Raw genomic sequence first — 16,363 nt, 5'->3', positions numbered from 1 at the left:
GAGTACCCAATTCATTTTTTCCAATTAAGGGGCAATTTAGCGTGGTCAATCCACCTACCCTGCACATCTTTGGGATGCGGGGGTGAGACCCACGCAGACACGGGGAGAATGTGCAAACTCCACACGGACAGTGACCCAGAGCCGGGATCGAACCTGGGACGTCAGCGCCGTGAGGCTGCAGTGCTAACCGCTGCGTCACCGTGCTGCCCTTGGTCGCTGCATTTCCTAACTGTGAGTTGGAAATAAACCTCTTGTGACTCACCTTCTTGGGGCTTCTCATTGGCTGCAGTAACCAGTTTGGCCTTTCACCCCGTGCCTCCTGGAATTCATTGACTCTGCCAGCCCCACACTGCTCCGAGATATCTGACCTCTTCCAGCTCCCCAGGCTGTAACCATTCCACTATTAGTGGCCGTCAACTGCCAAGACCCTAAGCTCTGAAATTCCCTCCCTAAACCTCCCTGAGTCTCTCTTTGTCTTTTGGATATTCCTTACAACCTGCCCCTTTGACCAAGCTTTTGGTCCTTTTCCTTAATATGTCCTCGCAGTAGCTTGGTGTCTGCGAATGCTGCAGTGAAGCAACTAGCCACATTTTACTGTGTTAAAGGTGCTATATAAATCCACCTGGAGAAATGCAAGCTGCTCTTGCTCGTGTGGTGCAGAGGGCCGCATTCCGGCCTCTCAGCCAGTCGCGCTGAGTTTGAGTCCCACCCCAGGACCTGAAGGAAGGTGTGTTCTAATGAACCTGAAAATCCTTCCACTCTTCGCCAATGGTGGGTGCAGGACTGGGAGAGAATCCCTGGTCTGCTGTGTGATGCAAAGCAAGTTGGAGCCTCGACCGTCATTGTCCATAGAATCCCTACAGTGCAGAAGGAGGCCATTTGGTCCGTCAAGTCTGCACCGACCCTCTGAAAGAGCATCCTGCCTAGGCCCACTCCCCCCCTGCCCCATCCATCCTTCTGTCAGGAAAAAGATACCAAAGTTTGAGGTCACGTACCAACAGACTCAAGAACAGCTTCTTCCCCACTGCCATCAGACTTTTGAATGGACCTACCTCGTATTAAGTTGATCCTTTCTCTCCACCTTGCTATAACTGTAACATTATATTTTGCAGTCTCTCCTTCCCTATGTACGGTATGCATTGTCTGTACAGCAGGCAAGAAACAATGCTGTTCACTGTATACTGATACATGTGACAATAATAAATCCAATCCAATCAGACTCCGCAGTCAGCCAAGCCGGGAATCAAACCCGGGACCCTGGCGCAGTGAAGCAACAGTGCTAACAATCGTACCGCCCTGTCCTAACCCTGGACCATAACATGTAAAAGTGTACATTATCGCGGCAACTGGGACTCCCTGAGTGAACAGCAACACATTCCACCAGCCAGATACATCTGACAGCCAAGTGGCGATGGGCTGAATGGCCTCTGCTCCTGCTCCCTGGAAGCAGCAGCTGGAGTTTGATTGACACCGTGTAGGGGCGGGGCCCACTGGGATGGGCGGGGCCGGGTCGGTGGGCGGGGTCTATGACGCGTGAGTGGGCGGGACCCGATTGCCCGACGCGGGAGGGGGGCTGGGCCCGCGCTGGGGGCGGGGCCGGGGTCAATGACGCGTGAGTGGGCGGGACCCGATTGCCTCGACGCGGGAGGGGGGTTGGGCCCGCGCTGGGGGCGGGGCAGGTGTCGGGCCTGGATCGCAGGCTCTGGGGGCGGGGCCCGGATGCGGGGGGCGGGGGCCAAGCTCTGGGGCGGGGCAGGGGGCGGGGCAGGGGGCGAGGCCATTCGCGTTGGACCCGGTGGGCGGTGCCACGCGCTGTCCGCCGCCTCTCGCTGTTAATAAAGTTGGGGCGGTTTGAATAGCCCTCTTGCCAAGATGGCGGACTATGACCTGACGATGCGGATAGCCAATTTCCTGGACCGGCACCTGGTCTTCCCGCTGCTCGAGTTCCTCTCGGTGAAAGAGGTAAAGCCTCGGGCCTCCCCCCGCGCTCGCATACACCTCCCGGGGGAGCCGGCAGCGGCCGCCAGCCCGGGCCCGAGGCCTCTCAGGCCCCGCACGTGAGCTAGGCCCGAGCCTGGGCCTGGAGTGAGCCGCCGGGCCTCGGCCTTGTGCTCTCGCCCTCCCGGTCGCACCGCACCCTCCGCGGGAGTCCCGCTCTGGAGGGAGGCCCCGAGCGTGGGGGACGTTTCGCCACAACGTCCACCCCCTCTGCATTTCTGTAGCGCCTGTCTTTCATTCCAGCTGATGTCCCAAACGCTTCACCGCCGGAGTGGAGCCGCTGCTGCTTTTCCCAAAACACAACAGCCGGGTTTACACACGGAAAACTCCCCAAACATCAGAGTGATCCTGACTGAGTTATAATTTAGGGATAAAAGCAAATCCTGTGGATGCTGGAATCTGAAACAACAACAGAAAATGCTGGACAATCTCAGCAGGTCACCTCTGTGGAGTGAGAGGGGAGCTAACGCTTCCAGTCTGGATGACTCTTTGTCAAAGCTTCAACAATCATCCAGACTCGAAACATTTGCTTCATTTACTCTCCGCAGAGGCTCAGAACGGCTGAGATTGTTCAGCATTTTCTGATTTTTTACTTTTGTGATGGTGACTGAGGGATAAATGTTGGCCAGGATGCTGCTGAGAACTCAAAACATGTGCCATGGGATCTTTTACATCCACTGAACACGGGCCTTGTTTTTCATTTGTTAGATGGCACCTCTGGCAATGCAGGGCTTCCTCAGTACATCGCAGAAAAGGTGCCTTACTGGGGTTTTATAAAAGTCGAGTGCTGCACCACACCGTTGAATACTCTGCTGGACTCAGTTGATACAAGTTGTATTGTTTGTAGCTTTAAACTTTGCAGGATGGTGGGACACAGCAGCGAGATTTAACGGTGCTTGGGTTGTTCCATTACGACAACAGTTTATATAGCTGTTAATTTTTGTAACATCCCAAGGCACTTCAAGGGTGGCGTGGTAGTACAGTGGTTAGCACTTGCTTCACAGCGCCCGGGTCCCAGGTTTGTTTCCCGCTTGAGACACTGTGTGGAGTCTGCACATTCTCCTCGTGTCTGCATGGGTTTCCTCCGCGTGCTCCGGTTTCCTCCCACAAGTCCCGAAAGATGTGCTGTTAGGTGAATTGGACATTCTGAATTCTCCCTCTTGTGTACGGCTAGTAACTTCATTGCAGTGTTAATGTAAGCCTACTTGTGACAATAAATATTGGCTTATTATTACTATAAAACAAGCTAATATACTGAGCCTCTTTACGGTGTACTAGGTCAGGAGACTGAAAGTTTGGTCGCAGAAGTGTGATTTTTAAAAAAAAAAAGAGAGGTCAAGGGATGGAGGTGTGCATGGAGGCATTTCCTGACCTTGGGACCTAGGCAACTGAAGGCGCAGTCACCTTTTCCTGAGTGCCTTGGGATTGAGAATGACTTCCACTCTGGTTTGATGGGTTCTGAGATGACTGCAAAGTCCAGTGTGCGGTCTGCAGACTAAAAGTTTATGGAGCAAATGTAGGTAAAGGGAATTGAGGTGCATGTTAGACATAATCCAGCTGAATGGTGGAGGTAGGCGTGAGAGGCCGAAGGACATTCCTTATGTTATCATAACAAGTATGTCAGCAATTACAGCACATACCGATGTATATTTACGATTTCTTGATAATGGCCGGTAAAGCAGTTAGGTTGCATGGGATTCCTGGCTTTGAATCCAGGAACTCCACAAACCTTGATAAATCACTGTTAGACCTCAGTCAGTGTATCCTTTACGAAGGATGTCAAGGCCTGTGAGAGGGCACAGAGGAGGAGATTTACCAGGGATGAGGGAGAGGGGAGAAGCTACTTTTCTTGGAGCAGAAAAGGTTGATGCAAGATCTTCCAAATTTTGAAAGGCTTTGATAGAGGATGGAGGGAGAAATGGTTTTGTCTGTTAAGTGGATTGATAACCAGAGACTAGATTTAAACAGTAGAACGAGAAGGGAAATTAGCTGTTTCTTCACATTGTGAAGACTAATTTGAGTTCAATTCTATTGCTGCCATTAAGAGCAGTATATCATTTTTGCCTGTAGAAGGGAGTGTATGGTCCACGGTATATGTAACTACTTGCTCATTGCCTTGAGCTTTGCTGAAGTGACTAAAATAGTTATACAGTTCAACAGGTTTCCAGTAGGCCTCTGCTACCTCACCCAGGTGCCCATAGGCACCAAGTGTTGGCATGCTATTTGTGTGTGGGGAAAATCTCACCTTGACTGAGACCTGAGCAGTGATTTATTAAGGTTTGTAAACTTCTTGTATGGAATGTCCCAATTTTTCAAAGCACCCCATACAATTTACCTGCCGTATCAACTTACCCCGCTATCTTCAAGGATGTGTAAATGTACATTTTTCCTCCTCCCCCACCCTCATTCAATCCCATTGCCCGAGCAACAGGGAGCAGGGATCATTGCTTGGCTGTCAGGAATGGGATGCTGAGCTGATCTTTTTGTTCTCTTTTTGATTGGAGGGCCTCCAGGTTAACAATTTATTGCACTATCTGCTGCCTACCTGAATTCACTTAATCAGGCACCGATTCCTGGCGTTCTGCTGCATTTGGTTTCCTTTACCCACACATCATCCATTTTGGAAGTTGATAAAATTTGATCAAGTGATGTATAGTTTCTGGGCTGATAAATTGATTATTAAGGTGGCTGGGCATCGTACTTGAGCAATGGTCTGACCAGAGTGGCAGGTGAAGTTTGAAGAATTCTGCACTAACATTTGGCACATTTTGATTTCAGATTTACAATGAAAAGGAACTACTCCAAGGGAAATTGGACCTTCTTAGTGACACAAACATGGTTGACTTTGCTATGGACGTGTACAAGAACTTGTACCCTGATAAAGAAATTCCACAAGGTGAGTGGTATTTAATAGGTTGTGAAATTCAGGATTTAGAAAGTCAAATCTTTACAGCTCACAAGCAGTGGTCTTATGAATGAAAGCCATTCATAACCTGCCCCCTGTAGAACCATACTTGCGTGGATCAGTAGCATTTATTCCACAAGGGTTTCATTTGGGTTAGATTTGTGCATCTCGCTTAACTCTTAGCTTTGCAGCTATGCAATGATGAATTAGCCATTGTACAACCACTTCCACACGGCGAATGGAATATATTATAACACCAACACTTTAATGCAATGTTGTAGAAAGCTGCAATACTTCTTACACCAGTTGCAGCAACCACTTTCCAACTTGTGGAGGAATAGGAAAATGGGACATACATGCTGGAGAAGGAAACTGAACTGTGACAAGCCTTGGAGATGACTAACTGAGCAATACAACATTTGGAGGCACTAATGCAGATGTATACATGTGTCAACCATTCAGGCGGTTGCTTTGCCCTCAATAAACGGCTGGTCCGTGAGCCATGAGCCTTATGCCAACGTTGTCCTCCACTCTTGGCATTTTTTCACAAACCTTGTTGGAATACTGCTTGCAATACTGTTTGGCATAATTTCATTGCCTTGCAATCCCTTGCCATTCCATTCTTGAATGACTGCAGAGAATGGGTACAGAGACCATACAGTAAAGAGTTCACTCGCTCAAAATCAGACAGTCTGGGGATGGCTCCCAGTATGCATCACCTGAATTATTTCCAGTCATACTGTTGGTCTGAACACTAGAATCTTGCCATTATGGTGCCACTCAGTAACCTCACTGTAGATGAGGGAAGATTCAATATAACCTTGTACCATTTGCTGATCAGACCGTATTAGTAATGTGAGGTGAAAATCTCAGTCACTTAGGAACAGAAGGAAACTGTTCACTGTTCGAAGTTCTTCCATTAAGATCAAATCTGATCCGTATCTCAAATCTATTCAGACTGTTGCTCCATATCCCTCAATCTCTCGGAAGAGATGGTGGTGCAGTGGTAACGTCACTGGACTTTTAATCCATAGATGCTCTGGGACCACGGGTTCAAACCTCACCACGGAAGCTGGTGAAATTTAAATTCATTGAATGGACTATAGAATCTCAGGAATGGTGACCATGGAACAATCATCGATTGTTTTTCAAATAAACCACCTGAATCACTTTCCTTCCGTCACCGCCCTGACCTCGTCTGGCCTGTTCCAGACCAACAGCAATGTGGTTGACTCGGAATAGCGAACCAGTCAGTTCAAGGGCAATTAGGGATGGGCAATTAAGCTCTACCTGCAATACCCACATCCCACGAAAGAGTTGTTAAAAAATCCCCATAACACATCTTATCAATTTCATTGGAGGACACTTTGCGCGCCCCACATGTTATTTCATTGAATCGACAGGCTTATTGGGAGAATTTGCAAATGAACCCAAACGGAGTAGCTGTTTGTCAGTATGTTTAACATAACACTACAGACGTAGGACCCATTTGATGTCTGTAAGTGTCTACTGCTCTGTTTCTGGCTCTGCTCTAAAATGCCCCCCCCCCCCCCCCCCCCCCCCCCCCCCCGATGGCCCCTCTCTCCTTATGAAGTTGGCATGGTAAGGGCAGCACGGTGGTGCAGTGGTTAGCACTGCTGCCTCATGGCTCTGAGGTCCCAGGTTCGATCCTGGCTCTGGGTCACTGTCCGTGTGAGGTTTGCATATTCTCCCCGTTTTGCGTGGTTTCGCCCCCACAACTCAAAGATGTGGGGGCTAGGTAGATTAGCCACGCTAAATAGCCCCTTAATTGGAAAAAATGAATTGGGTACCATAATTCTTTTTTTTTTTAATGAAGTTGGCACGGTAGCACAGTGGTTAGCACTGTTGCTTCACAGCACCAGGGTCCCAGATTCGATTCCTGGCTTGGGTCACTGTCTGTGCGGAGTCTGCGTGTTCTTTCTGTGCCTGTGTGGGTTTCCTCCGGGTGCTCCGGTTTCCTCCCACAAGTCCCGAAAGACGTTGGGTAATTTTGACATTCTGGATTCTCCCTCAGTGTACCCGAACAGGTGCCGAAATGTGGCGCTCGGGGCTTTTCACAGTAACTTCATTGCAGTCGTTAATGTAAACCTACTTGTGATGAGAAAGATTCTTCCCCTTCCCAAATCTGCAGGTACCTAAAGGCCCCCCCCCCCCCCCCCCCCCCCTCAGGTCCGGCGGAGCTAGATGCGAGGTTTAGCGGGTGGTGGCAGGCAGGGATTGAGCACTTTGGTGACTTGTTTATAGGGGACGGATTTGAGGAGCTGGAGGACACACACCAAGTTCGCTTAGCTTTAATACAAAAGAGGGCAGCACGGTGGCGCAGTGGTTAGCACTGCTGCCTCACAGCGTCGAGGTCCCAGGTTCGATCCTGGTTCTGGGTCACTGCCCGTGTGGAGTTTGCACATTCTCCCCGTGTCTGCGTGGGTTTCACCCCAACAACCCAAAGATACGCAGAGGAGGTGGATTGGCCACGCTAAATTGCCCCTTAATTGTAAAAAATGAATTGGGTACTCTAAATTTATTTTTAAAAAACTATAATACAAAAGGGGAGCATGCTTGGTCCTCATGCTCTCTGTTGAATCAGGTTCAAAGGAGGAGCGGGCAATGTACATCTCAGGTGCAGACTTCAGCCAGTTCCTTTTTGCCGTCTTCATCTTTATGAAAATAGAAAATCCAACCTTGCATGTGTCGGTCGTCGTGAAGGGCATTAGCAACAAAATACACGTTTTACTCAGCACAGGATACTCCTGGGAGACGCTACTCCAGAATGCTGACAGCCTCATGGGCTTTTGCTGTGTTTTTAATGTGGTATCACAGGTCAGGTACAGCAGCGTAGTCTTTTAATTTGGAGTCAGCTTTAAGTTAATAACTGACTCTGGGGTCTCAACCACAAAAGGACTTTTTCACCCACCACTTCTCTTCCAAAATCTGAAGCATCTCCTTTCATTTGATCTCATTTGGGAGCTGGACCCATCCAGACAAGTGGAGAGAATTTGGACATTCTGGATTCTCCGGCAGCAGCACACCCCTCCCCGATGAACTCAATGCATTCTATACTCAGTTTGAGCAGGTAACCAGCAATCTGCTGTCGAGTGCCCCAGCAGCCCATAACTCACCCATACCCACCATCACAGCTTCCGAAGTCAGACCGGCCTTCCTGAAAGTGAACCCTCGGAAGGCGACGGGCCTGGACTGGATCCCTGGTCATGCATTCAGAGCCAGCGCGGACCAGCTGGCAGAGGTGTTTGCAGACATCTTCAACCTGTCCCTACTCCACTCCGAGGTCCCCACCTGCTTCAAGAAGACCACCATCATACCGGTGCCAAAGAAGAACCAGGCAACGTGCCTCAATGACTACTATCTGGCTGCATCACAGTCTGGTATGGCAACTGCTCGGCCCAGGACCGCAAGGAACTTCAGAGTCGTGAACACCGCCCAGTCCACCACACAAACCCGCCTCCCATCCATTGACTCCATCTACACCTCCCTCTGCCTGGGGAAAGCGGGCAGCATAATCAAAGACCCCTCCCACCCGGCTTACTCACTCTTCCAGCTTCTTCCATTGGGCAGGAGATACAGAAGTCTGAGAACACGCACGAACAGACTCAAAAGCAGCTTCCCCGCTGTTGCCAGACTCCTAAATGACCCTCTTATGGACTGACCTCATTAACACTACACCCCTGTATGCTTCATCCGATGCCGGTGCTTATGTAGTTACATTGTATACCTTGTGTTGCCCTATTATGTATTTTCTTTTCTTCCCATGTACTTAATGATCTGTTGAGCTGCTTGCAGAAAAATACTTTTCACTCTACCTCGGTACACGTGACAAGAAACAAATCCAATCCAATCCAATTTGCCAGTACTTCCCTGCCTATAACACACATGGGCTTTGCATCCTTATTTGCATTGGCACAATTGACAAAACCATACCTCAAGAAATCATCTTTATCCTGCTTTGTTCCCAAGTTGGAAAGTTGTGACTAGTGGTGTTCCACAGGGAGCGGGACTTGGGCCTCTGTTGTTTGTAGTATACATAAACGGTTTGGAAGAAAATGTAGCCGGTCTGATTTATCAAGTTCACGGATGACGCAAAGGTTGATGGAGTGAAAATGAAAATCGCTTATTGTCACAAGTAGGCTTCAAATGAAGTTACTGTGAAAAGCCCCTAGTCGCCACATTCCGGCGCCTGTTCGGAGAGGCAGGTGCGGGAATTGAGTCGCGCTGCTGGCCTGCCTTGGTCTGCTTTCAAAGCCAACAATTTAACCCTGTGCTAAACCAGCCCCTCAAATAGTGGTAAATGATGTTGAGGATTGTCAGAGGATACAGCAGGACATAGATAGGTTGGAGACTTGGGCAGAGAAATGGCAAATGGACTTTAATCCAGACAAACCTGAGGTTATGGATTTTGGTAGATCTAACATAGAAGAGAAATATACAGTAAATGGCAAAACTCTTGGGAATATAGAAAGTCAGAGAGATCTGGGCGTACAGGTCTACAGATCTTTGAAAGTGGCAACACAAGTGGACAAGGCAGTCAAGAAAGCATACGGAATGCTTGCCTTCATTGGACGGGGCATCGAGTATAAAAACAGGACTTCAGCGGCCCAGGAAGGCAGCTCACCATATAGAAACTTCAGCAGTCAGCTTGTACACAGCAAGATCCCAAAAACAGCAATGTGATAATGATCAGTAACATGTGTTTGGGGTATGGTTGACCTAAAAAATATTGGCCAGGACTTCAAGGCACACTTCACTGCTCTTCAAACAATACGATGAGATCCACCTGGCATCTACCACTACCGCTGTTGATATTGAGGGAGATCTGCATTGAATTTCTCCATTTCATGGTGATTCTGGAATCCATTCTCTGCGCACAGTGGTGGAAAGTCCTCACCCAATATCCATGGTGGAGACTTCCACATTGAATTTGTTTATGCTCCCTTCTCAAACCTCCCCAAGCTGAAGAGCTGTGTGGTATTCCCTGTGGTTCCCCGGCTTGTTATTCCAATGCTGCTTGCTGCTCCGTGGTTTTCTTCCTGTCACTGAACTACTGTGGACATGTGCCAGATTTGAATTCTTGGAGGCTGTGGTTGTGATTTGAGCTGCACCCTTCCCCTGTGCCTGCGTTCTGTTGTCTGGCTTTATGGAGATGAATTCCAGTTCTAGTTGTGGATGACTGCCTTTAAGAAGCACATAATGTCTTTGTTCTTTTCCCCATTCTTCATTTGATGGCCTGGTCTGCCGATCAGTAGCTTCTGTGTATCAGGACCCTTGTTGTAGTCTTTAATTCTCATCATTGCTGCTGCTTGAAGATGGAAAAACGTAAAGGTATTCAGCATAAAATATCCAACTGTAGAAGTGGATAATCAGTGCCAGAAACCTGTGCAATGCCTTTTTTAAATTTCAGAGTCAATAAGTGCATTTCGAGATGCTGCAAGGAGTTTGAAGCAGAATTGACCTCACAGTTGACTTGGCTACACTGTCATAGAAGCACTGTAGTGAACTATTTTCATGTTCCAAGAAATAGTGAAAACCAAGAAGATGTGCATGAGTCACCCATATAGAGATGTGCTATTTCTAGATGTCTGGCCTCGAAACCTCACCACCGGGAAGGGGCCTTTTTATAATGTTTAGCACAAAGTAGATTAAAAAATGTGCCAATTGAGTGGGGGCGGCGGGAGGGGGATTTGTTACGTGTTGCAGCAGTTGGCTTTTGTATTTTTGTGATTATGTATATATTTAAGTGCCTTTATTGAGATTATTATTATGTTTTTCAACAAAAAAAAATTGTCAATTGAGAAACCTTCGAAAACACTTTGTCCTGGCTGGCTCCTCATAATTTGCTTCTTCATGTCGAGGAATTGTAATTGAATCTTTTTAATTAGCTATAAAGAATTAAGATGGATATGCCTTCCTGCCGCGCCTCGCGCCTCCTGCCTCGCCTCCTGCCGCGCCTCCTGCCACACCTCGCGCCTCCTGCCACACCACGCATGACCATAGCACATCCCAAACACTTAGGACCAATTTTTGTAATGTAGTTACTTTTGAAAGGCAGCTCACCACCACTTTCTCAACGGCATTTGGGGATTAGCAATTAATGCTGGCCGAGCCAGTTACGCCCAAATCCCATGAATGAATTTTAAAAATCACTTGTAATGTTTTGCAGGGAGGAGGTGGGATGTTGAGAGGAGGGGAGAACTTCACCTAGAAAAAACGTTTCTTTCTATGTCCCCAAATAGCTACAACTTGTGACTAATCTTTAAACAGAACCCAGGGGAAGTTAACACTTGTTAATTTGAAGACCTTGCCTTGTGTAAGTGCACATTTGAGTAAAACTGCTCTGTTTGAATGCTCAGCTCTGAGGGAGAAGCGAACCACCGTGGTAGCTCAGCTGAAGCAGCTCCAGTCTGAAACTGAACCAATTGTAAAGATGTTTGAGGATCCAGAAACGACAAGACAAATGCAATCAACCAGGTAGGCAGCCATGAGACCACATTACACACAAGGAATTGGAAGCACAAATGTTTTCTGTTATTATTTATCTTGGCTTCAGTTGCGTAGAGAAATGAAGTTAGATGTGGGCCAGGTTTCTGATCTGGTTTTAAACACATGAAAGGGGAGCGTAATGGTAAGCTGCTCCACAGGTGATCGCGGGCTTGGTTTGCCCTACCCTCCCCTTTGAAGATCTGTGACACATAATAATCTTTCTTATTGTCACAAGTAGGCTTACACTAACACTGCAATGAAGTTACTGTGAAAATCCCCTCGTCACCACATCCCGGCGCCTGTTCGGGTACACGGGGAGAATTCAGAATGTCCAATTCACCTAACAGCACGTCTTTCGGGACTTGTGGGAGGAAACCGGAGCACCCGGAGGAAACCCACGCAGACACTGGGAGAACGTGCAGACTCCGCACAGACCGTGACCCAAGCCGGGAATCGAACTTGGGACCCTGGCGCTGTGAAGCAACAGTGCTAACCACTGTGCTACCGTGCCACCTCAAATGTACTTTTTTAAAAATATAAATTTAGAGTGCCCAATTCATTTTTTCCAATTTAGCGTGGCCAATCCACCTACCCTGCAAATCTTTGGGCTTTGGGGATGAAACCCATGCAAACACGGGGAGAATGTGCAAACTCCACACGGACAGTGACCCAGAGCCGGGATCGAACCTGGGATGTCGGTGCCGTGAGGCAGCAGTGCTAACCACTGCGCCACCGTGCCGCCCTTAAATGTACTTTTGTACGTGCCTGATATTTAGCAGTAGATAATCAAGAATGAAATCTGGAAAGGGTGATGCAGTGGTTAGCACTGCTGCTTCACGGTGCTGAGGACCCGGGTTCAATCCCGGCCCCTGGTTTATATCTGTGTGGAGTTTGCACCTTCTCCCCGTGTCTGCATGTGTCTCAACTCCACAATCCAAAATGATGTGTAGGCTAAGTGGATTGGCCACGCTAAATTGCCTCTTAATTGGAAAAAAATGAATTGGGGACTTTAAATTAAAAAAAAAGAATGAAAACTGGGGCAGAGAATTGATTACAGATGCTTAATGCTTTCTGTTTTCCTGATTGGTGGAGTTCTGCATTTACCCTTTGTGTCACAAATCCAAATGTGCAAATAGTACCACTCATCTATTTAACTCTTCCACTGCCAGAAATGATTTTATCTGTCTCGATTCATAGTCATAGAATTTACGGTGCAGAAGGAGGCCATTCGGCCCATCGAGTCTGCACCAGCTCTTGGAAAGAGCACTCTACCCAAGGTCAACACCTCCACCATATCCCCATAACCCAGTAACCCCACCCGACACTAAGGGCAATTTTGGACACTAAGGGCAATTTATCATGGCCAATCCACCTAACCTGCACATCTTTGGACTGTGGGAGGAAACCGGAGCACCCGGAGGAAACCCACCCACACACGGGGAGGATGTGCAGACTCCTCACAGACAGTGACCCAAGCCGGAATCGAACCTGGGACCCTGGAGCTGTGAAGCAATTGTGCTATCCACAATGCTACCATGCTGCCCCTAATTCAGTTGGTGGTTGGGAGATGCTGATTGGGGGGTGGGGGGGGGGGTACAGATGCTTGACCCAGGCACAGTTGATGTGTGCTTGTTTGCCAGTGTAAGGAGTAAAAGCAGATGTGACTGACTGTCCAGGCAAATTAAATTATTTTTATTGAGCATATAATATGACAGTGCGATATATCTACCGTTCTCCCCATCTATAAATAACCACCATCTGTAACAATCATCATTTCTGTAAATTGCAAACTGTTCAATACACGTTTTTTGGTTAAAAATAAATAAACCGCTATTTGCTCTGACATCCTAATATAGTCTATTCAATAGAATTTTGATGATTTTGTTTTTTCAGTTACATGAATTGGCTTAAATAAAATATTGAATTAATCTCTGAGAAGCTGTGTAATTATAAAAATGAAGCCAGTAATAGCCAGTTAGTCATCCGGCACAGAAGGAGCCCATTGAGCCCATCCTGGCACTACAGACCAACCAGTCAGTCCCATTCCCTCAGCTCTGTCCTCATAACCCTGCAGGTTGATTTTGCTCAAGTGTCTATCCAATTTCCTTTTAGAATCATTGATTGTTTCTCCTTCCACCACCCTCGAGGGCAGCAAGTTCCAGGTCATTACCACTCGCTGTGTCAAAGAAGTTTCCTTCGTATCCACTTTATAACTCTGTGCTGAAACCTCAAATCTGTGTCCCTTAGTCCTTGTACCAGCAGCTGATGGGAACAGATTTCCTTTGTCTGCCAAAGCTAAATCTGTCATCGTTCGTCCCCATATTGTAACTAAAACACCGCATCTCTGAAACCATTCTGATAAATCTCAAGGATCATCGCATCCTTTCTAAGGTATGGTGACCAAAAAAGGGCATGGTAGTCTTTTTGTGGCCTAACCAGAGCTTTGTGAAGCTTCACCATAACTTCCCTGCTTTTGTATTCAATGCTTTGCTCATTGCTCTCAATACGTCCTACCACTTTGAAAGATCAATGGCTGCCCAGGTCCCTCCCTCCCACTCTCCCCCGCACCCTGGTCTGTATTGCCTCTTGTTATTCCTTTTGCTCAAATGTATCACCTCACGCTTAAGGAATAACAGCAAAAGGGATTATTATTTAAATGATAAAATATTAAAACTTGCTGCTGTGAAGAGAGACCTGGGTGTGCTAGTGCATGAGTCGCAAAAAGTTGGTTTTCAGGTGCGACAGGTGATTAAAAAGGCAAATGGAATTTTGTCCTTCATTGCTAGAGGGATGGAGTTTAAGACTAGGGAGGTTATGCTGCAATTGTATAAGGTGTTAGTGAGGCCACACCTGGAGTATTGTGTTCAGTTTTGGTCTCCTTACTTGAGAAAGGACGTACTGGCACTGGAGGGTGTGCAGAGGAGATTCACTAGGTTAATTCCAGAGCTGAAGGGGTCGGATTACGAGGAGACGTTGAGTAGACTGGGACTGTACTCGTTGGAATTTAGAAGGATGAGGGGGGATCTTATAGAAACATATAAGATTATGAAGGGAATAGATAGGATAGATGCGGGCAGGTTGTTTCCACTGGCGGGTAAAAGCAGAACTATGGGGCATAGCCTCAAAATAAGGGGAAGTAGATTTAGGACTGAGTTTAGGAGGAACTTCTTCACCCAAAGGATTGTGAATCTATGGAATTCCTTGCCCAGTAAAGCAGTAGAGGCTCCTTCATTAAATGTTTTTAAGATAAAGATAGATGGTTTTTTGAAGAATAAAGGGATTAAGGGTTATGGTGTTCGGGCCGGAAAGTGGAGCTGAGTCCACAAAAGATCAGCCATGATCTCCTTGAATGGCGGAGCAGGCTCGAGGGGCCAGATGGCCTACTCCTGCTCCTAGTTCTTCTGTTCTTATGTTCTCTGGATTCAATCTACCCACCATTGTTCTGCCCATTCTACTAGTCGATCAATATCCTGTTTCAGTTGATTGGTATCATTCTCACTGTTTGCTGCATCTACAAGTTTGGAATTGATCAAGGCTCCCTTAGGCAGCACGTTCCAAACCCATGACCACCATCATCTAGAAGGACAGGCAGCAGACACATGGGATCACCACCACCTGGAGGTTCTCCTCCAAGTCTCACACCATCCTGACTTGGAAATATATCGCCGTTCCTTCATTGTTGCTGGGTCAAAATCCTAGAGCTCCCTTCCTGACAGCACTAGGGTGTACCTACACCACGTGGACTGCAGCGGTTCATGAATGCGGCTCACCACCACCGTGTCATGGGCAATTAGGGATGGGCAACAAATGCGGCCTAACCAGCGACGTCCAGATCCTTAAATGAGTGAATAAAGAAAAACATTGGCAAAGTTTGAAATGTTACTCTGTATTCCAATCAAGATCAAAATATATTGATGTATTTTTTACAAAAGCAACTTATGGCTAGAAAACAGACTGCAATGTTTGATCAATAGCCTTGCATGACGACTGTTAAGAATTGGAGCATTTCCTGAGCCTGGACGTTTTGCCTGTTGTTTTTCAGTGTAAGACTGAGGTAATTAAGTAGATGTCTACACAATCTCTAATCCTTTTAGAAATAATGAACTGACATTTGTTCTATTATTCCATTTCCTCCCCGAACACCCAAATTTGGTTTCCACACTATAATAACCTTTGGTTTCAGACTACTCAGCTATGAGGTATGCATGAAGTACATTATAGGATCTTGGTGTGCACATCTCCTTTCCTGGGTGTGCTTGTTGAGCAGTGGGGAGTACAGATTTGAAGCTTACCACTTCTTGAAGTCACAAACACAGACCTGCCCCCTGTGCTACATACCACCAACTACTGAAACTCATTCTTTTAAACTTCAAGTCACTGAGTGCAAGCTGTGTTAGTAGTTCTCCTGTTGCTCGTTTTGAGTAATCGTGTTGTAAAATATTTCTAACTGCAGAGCTTTTAAGTTAATTGTCAAAATAAGCAGTGGGGGCAGGATGAAGAGCATTCTTTCTAACCCAGCGAGTTGTCGTGATCTGGAATGTATAGCTAGAGGATGGTGGAAGCAGATTAAATTGTAACTTTCAAAAGGGAATTAGATATATATGAGAAAAGAAACTTTGCAGGTCTGTGGCAAAAGAGCAGGCAATGGGATGAGGGTTGCCAACTCCGGCCAAACATGTTCTGGGAGAAGTTGATGGAAGTGACTTCACGGAAACCTGGTAAGGTGCTGGCCAGCCGTTTTGGGGTGAGGGGGCGACTTTTCAAAGCTAGCAGGTCACCCTCCTACTTCATTGAGAAACTCATTCGGCATCTGAAATCTATCCATCCAACAGAATGAATTTGGACCCTGCTAGATTCAAAAAGCAGAGAAAATAATGGTTATTCACTGCACTAAACAGAAGTAAGCCTTAAATACTGAAACTTTACAGATGCACATTGTCCTTTTCTGAT

General features: G+C 47.0%; 1 protein-coding gene across 1 annotated transcript in view; it reads left to right on the top strand.

Moving 5' to 3' along the window:
• Nucleotides 1–1,784: 1,784 nt before the first annotated feature.
• The window catches only part of eif3eb (eukaryotic translation initiation factor 3, subunit E, b), a 173,713-nt gene continuing 159,134 nt past the window's right edge, over nucleotides 1,785–16,363 (top strand). The window contains exons 1-3 of the mRNA XM_072466877.1: nucleotides 1,785–1,962; nucleotides 4,777–4,894; nucleotides 11,284–11,401. Coding sequence (XP_072322978.1) covers nucleotides 1,873–1,962; nucleotides 4,777–4,894; nucleotides 11,284–11,401 — 326 coding nt within the window. The 5' untranslated portion in view covers nucleotides 1,785–1,872. The remainder of the gene's footprint in view (nucleotides 1,963–4,776; nucleotides 4,895–11,283; nucleotides 11,402–16,363) is intronic.

Source organism: Scyliorhinus torazame, chromosome 11 (assembly GCF_047496885.1).
Source record: "Scyliorhinus torazame isolate Kashiwa2021f chromosome 11, sScyTor2.1, whole genome shotgun sequence".
Lineage (NCBI taxonomy): Eukaryota > Metazoa > Chordata > Chondrichthyes > Carcharhiniformes > Scyliorhinidae > Scyliorhinus > Scyliorhinus torazame.
The sequence above is the reverse complement of the archived record's forward strand: the minus strand, read 5'-3'. Positions and strand labels throughout refer to the sequence as shown.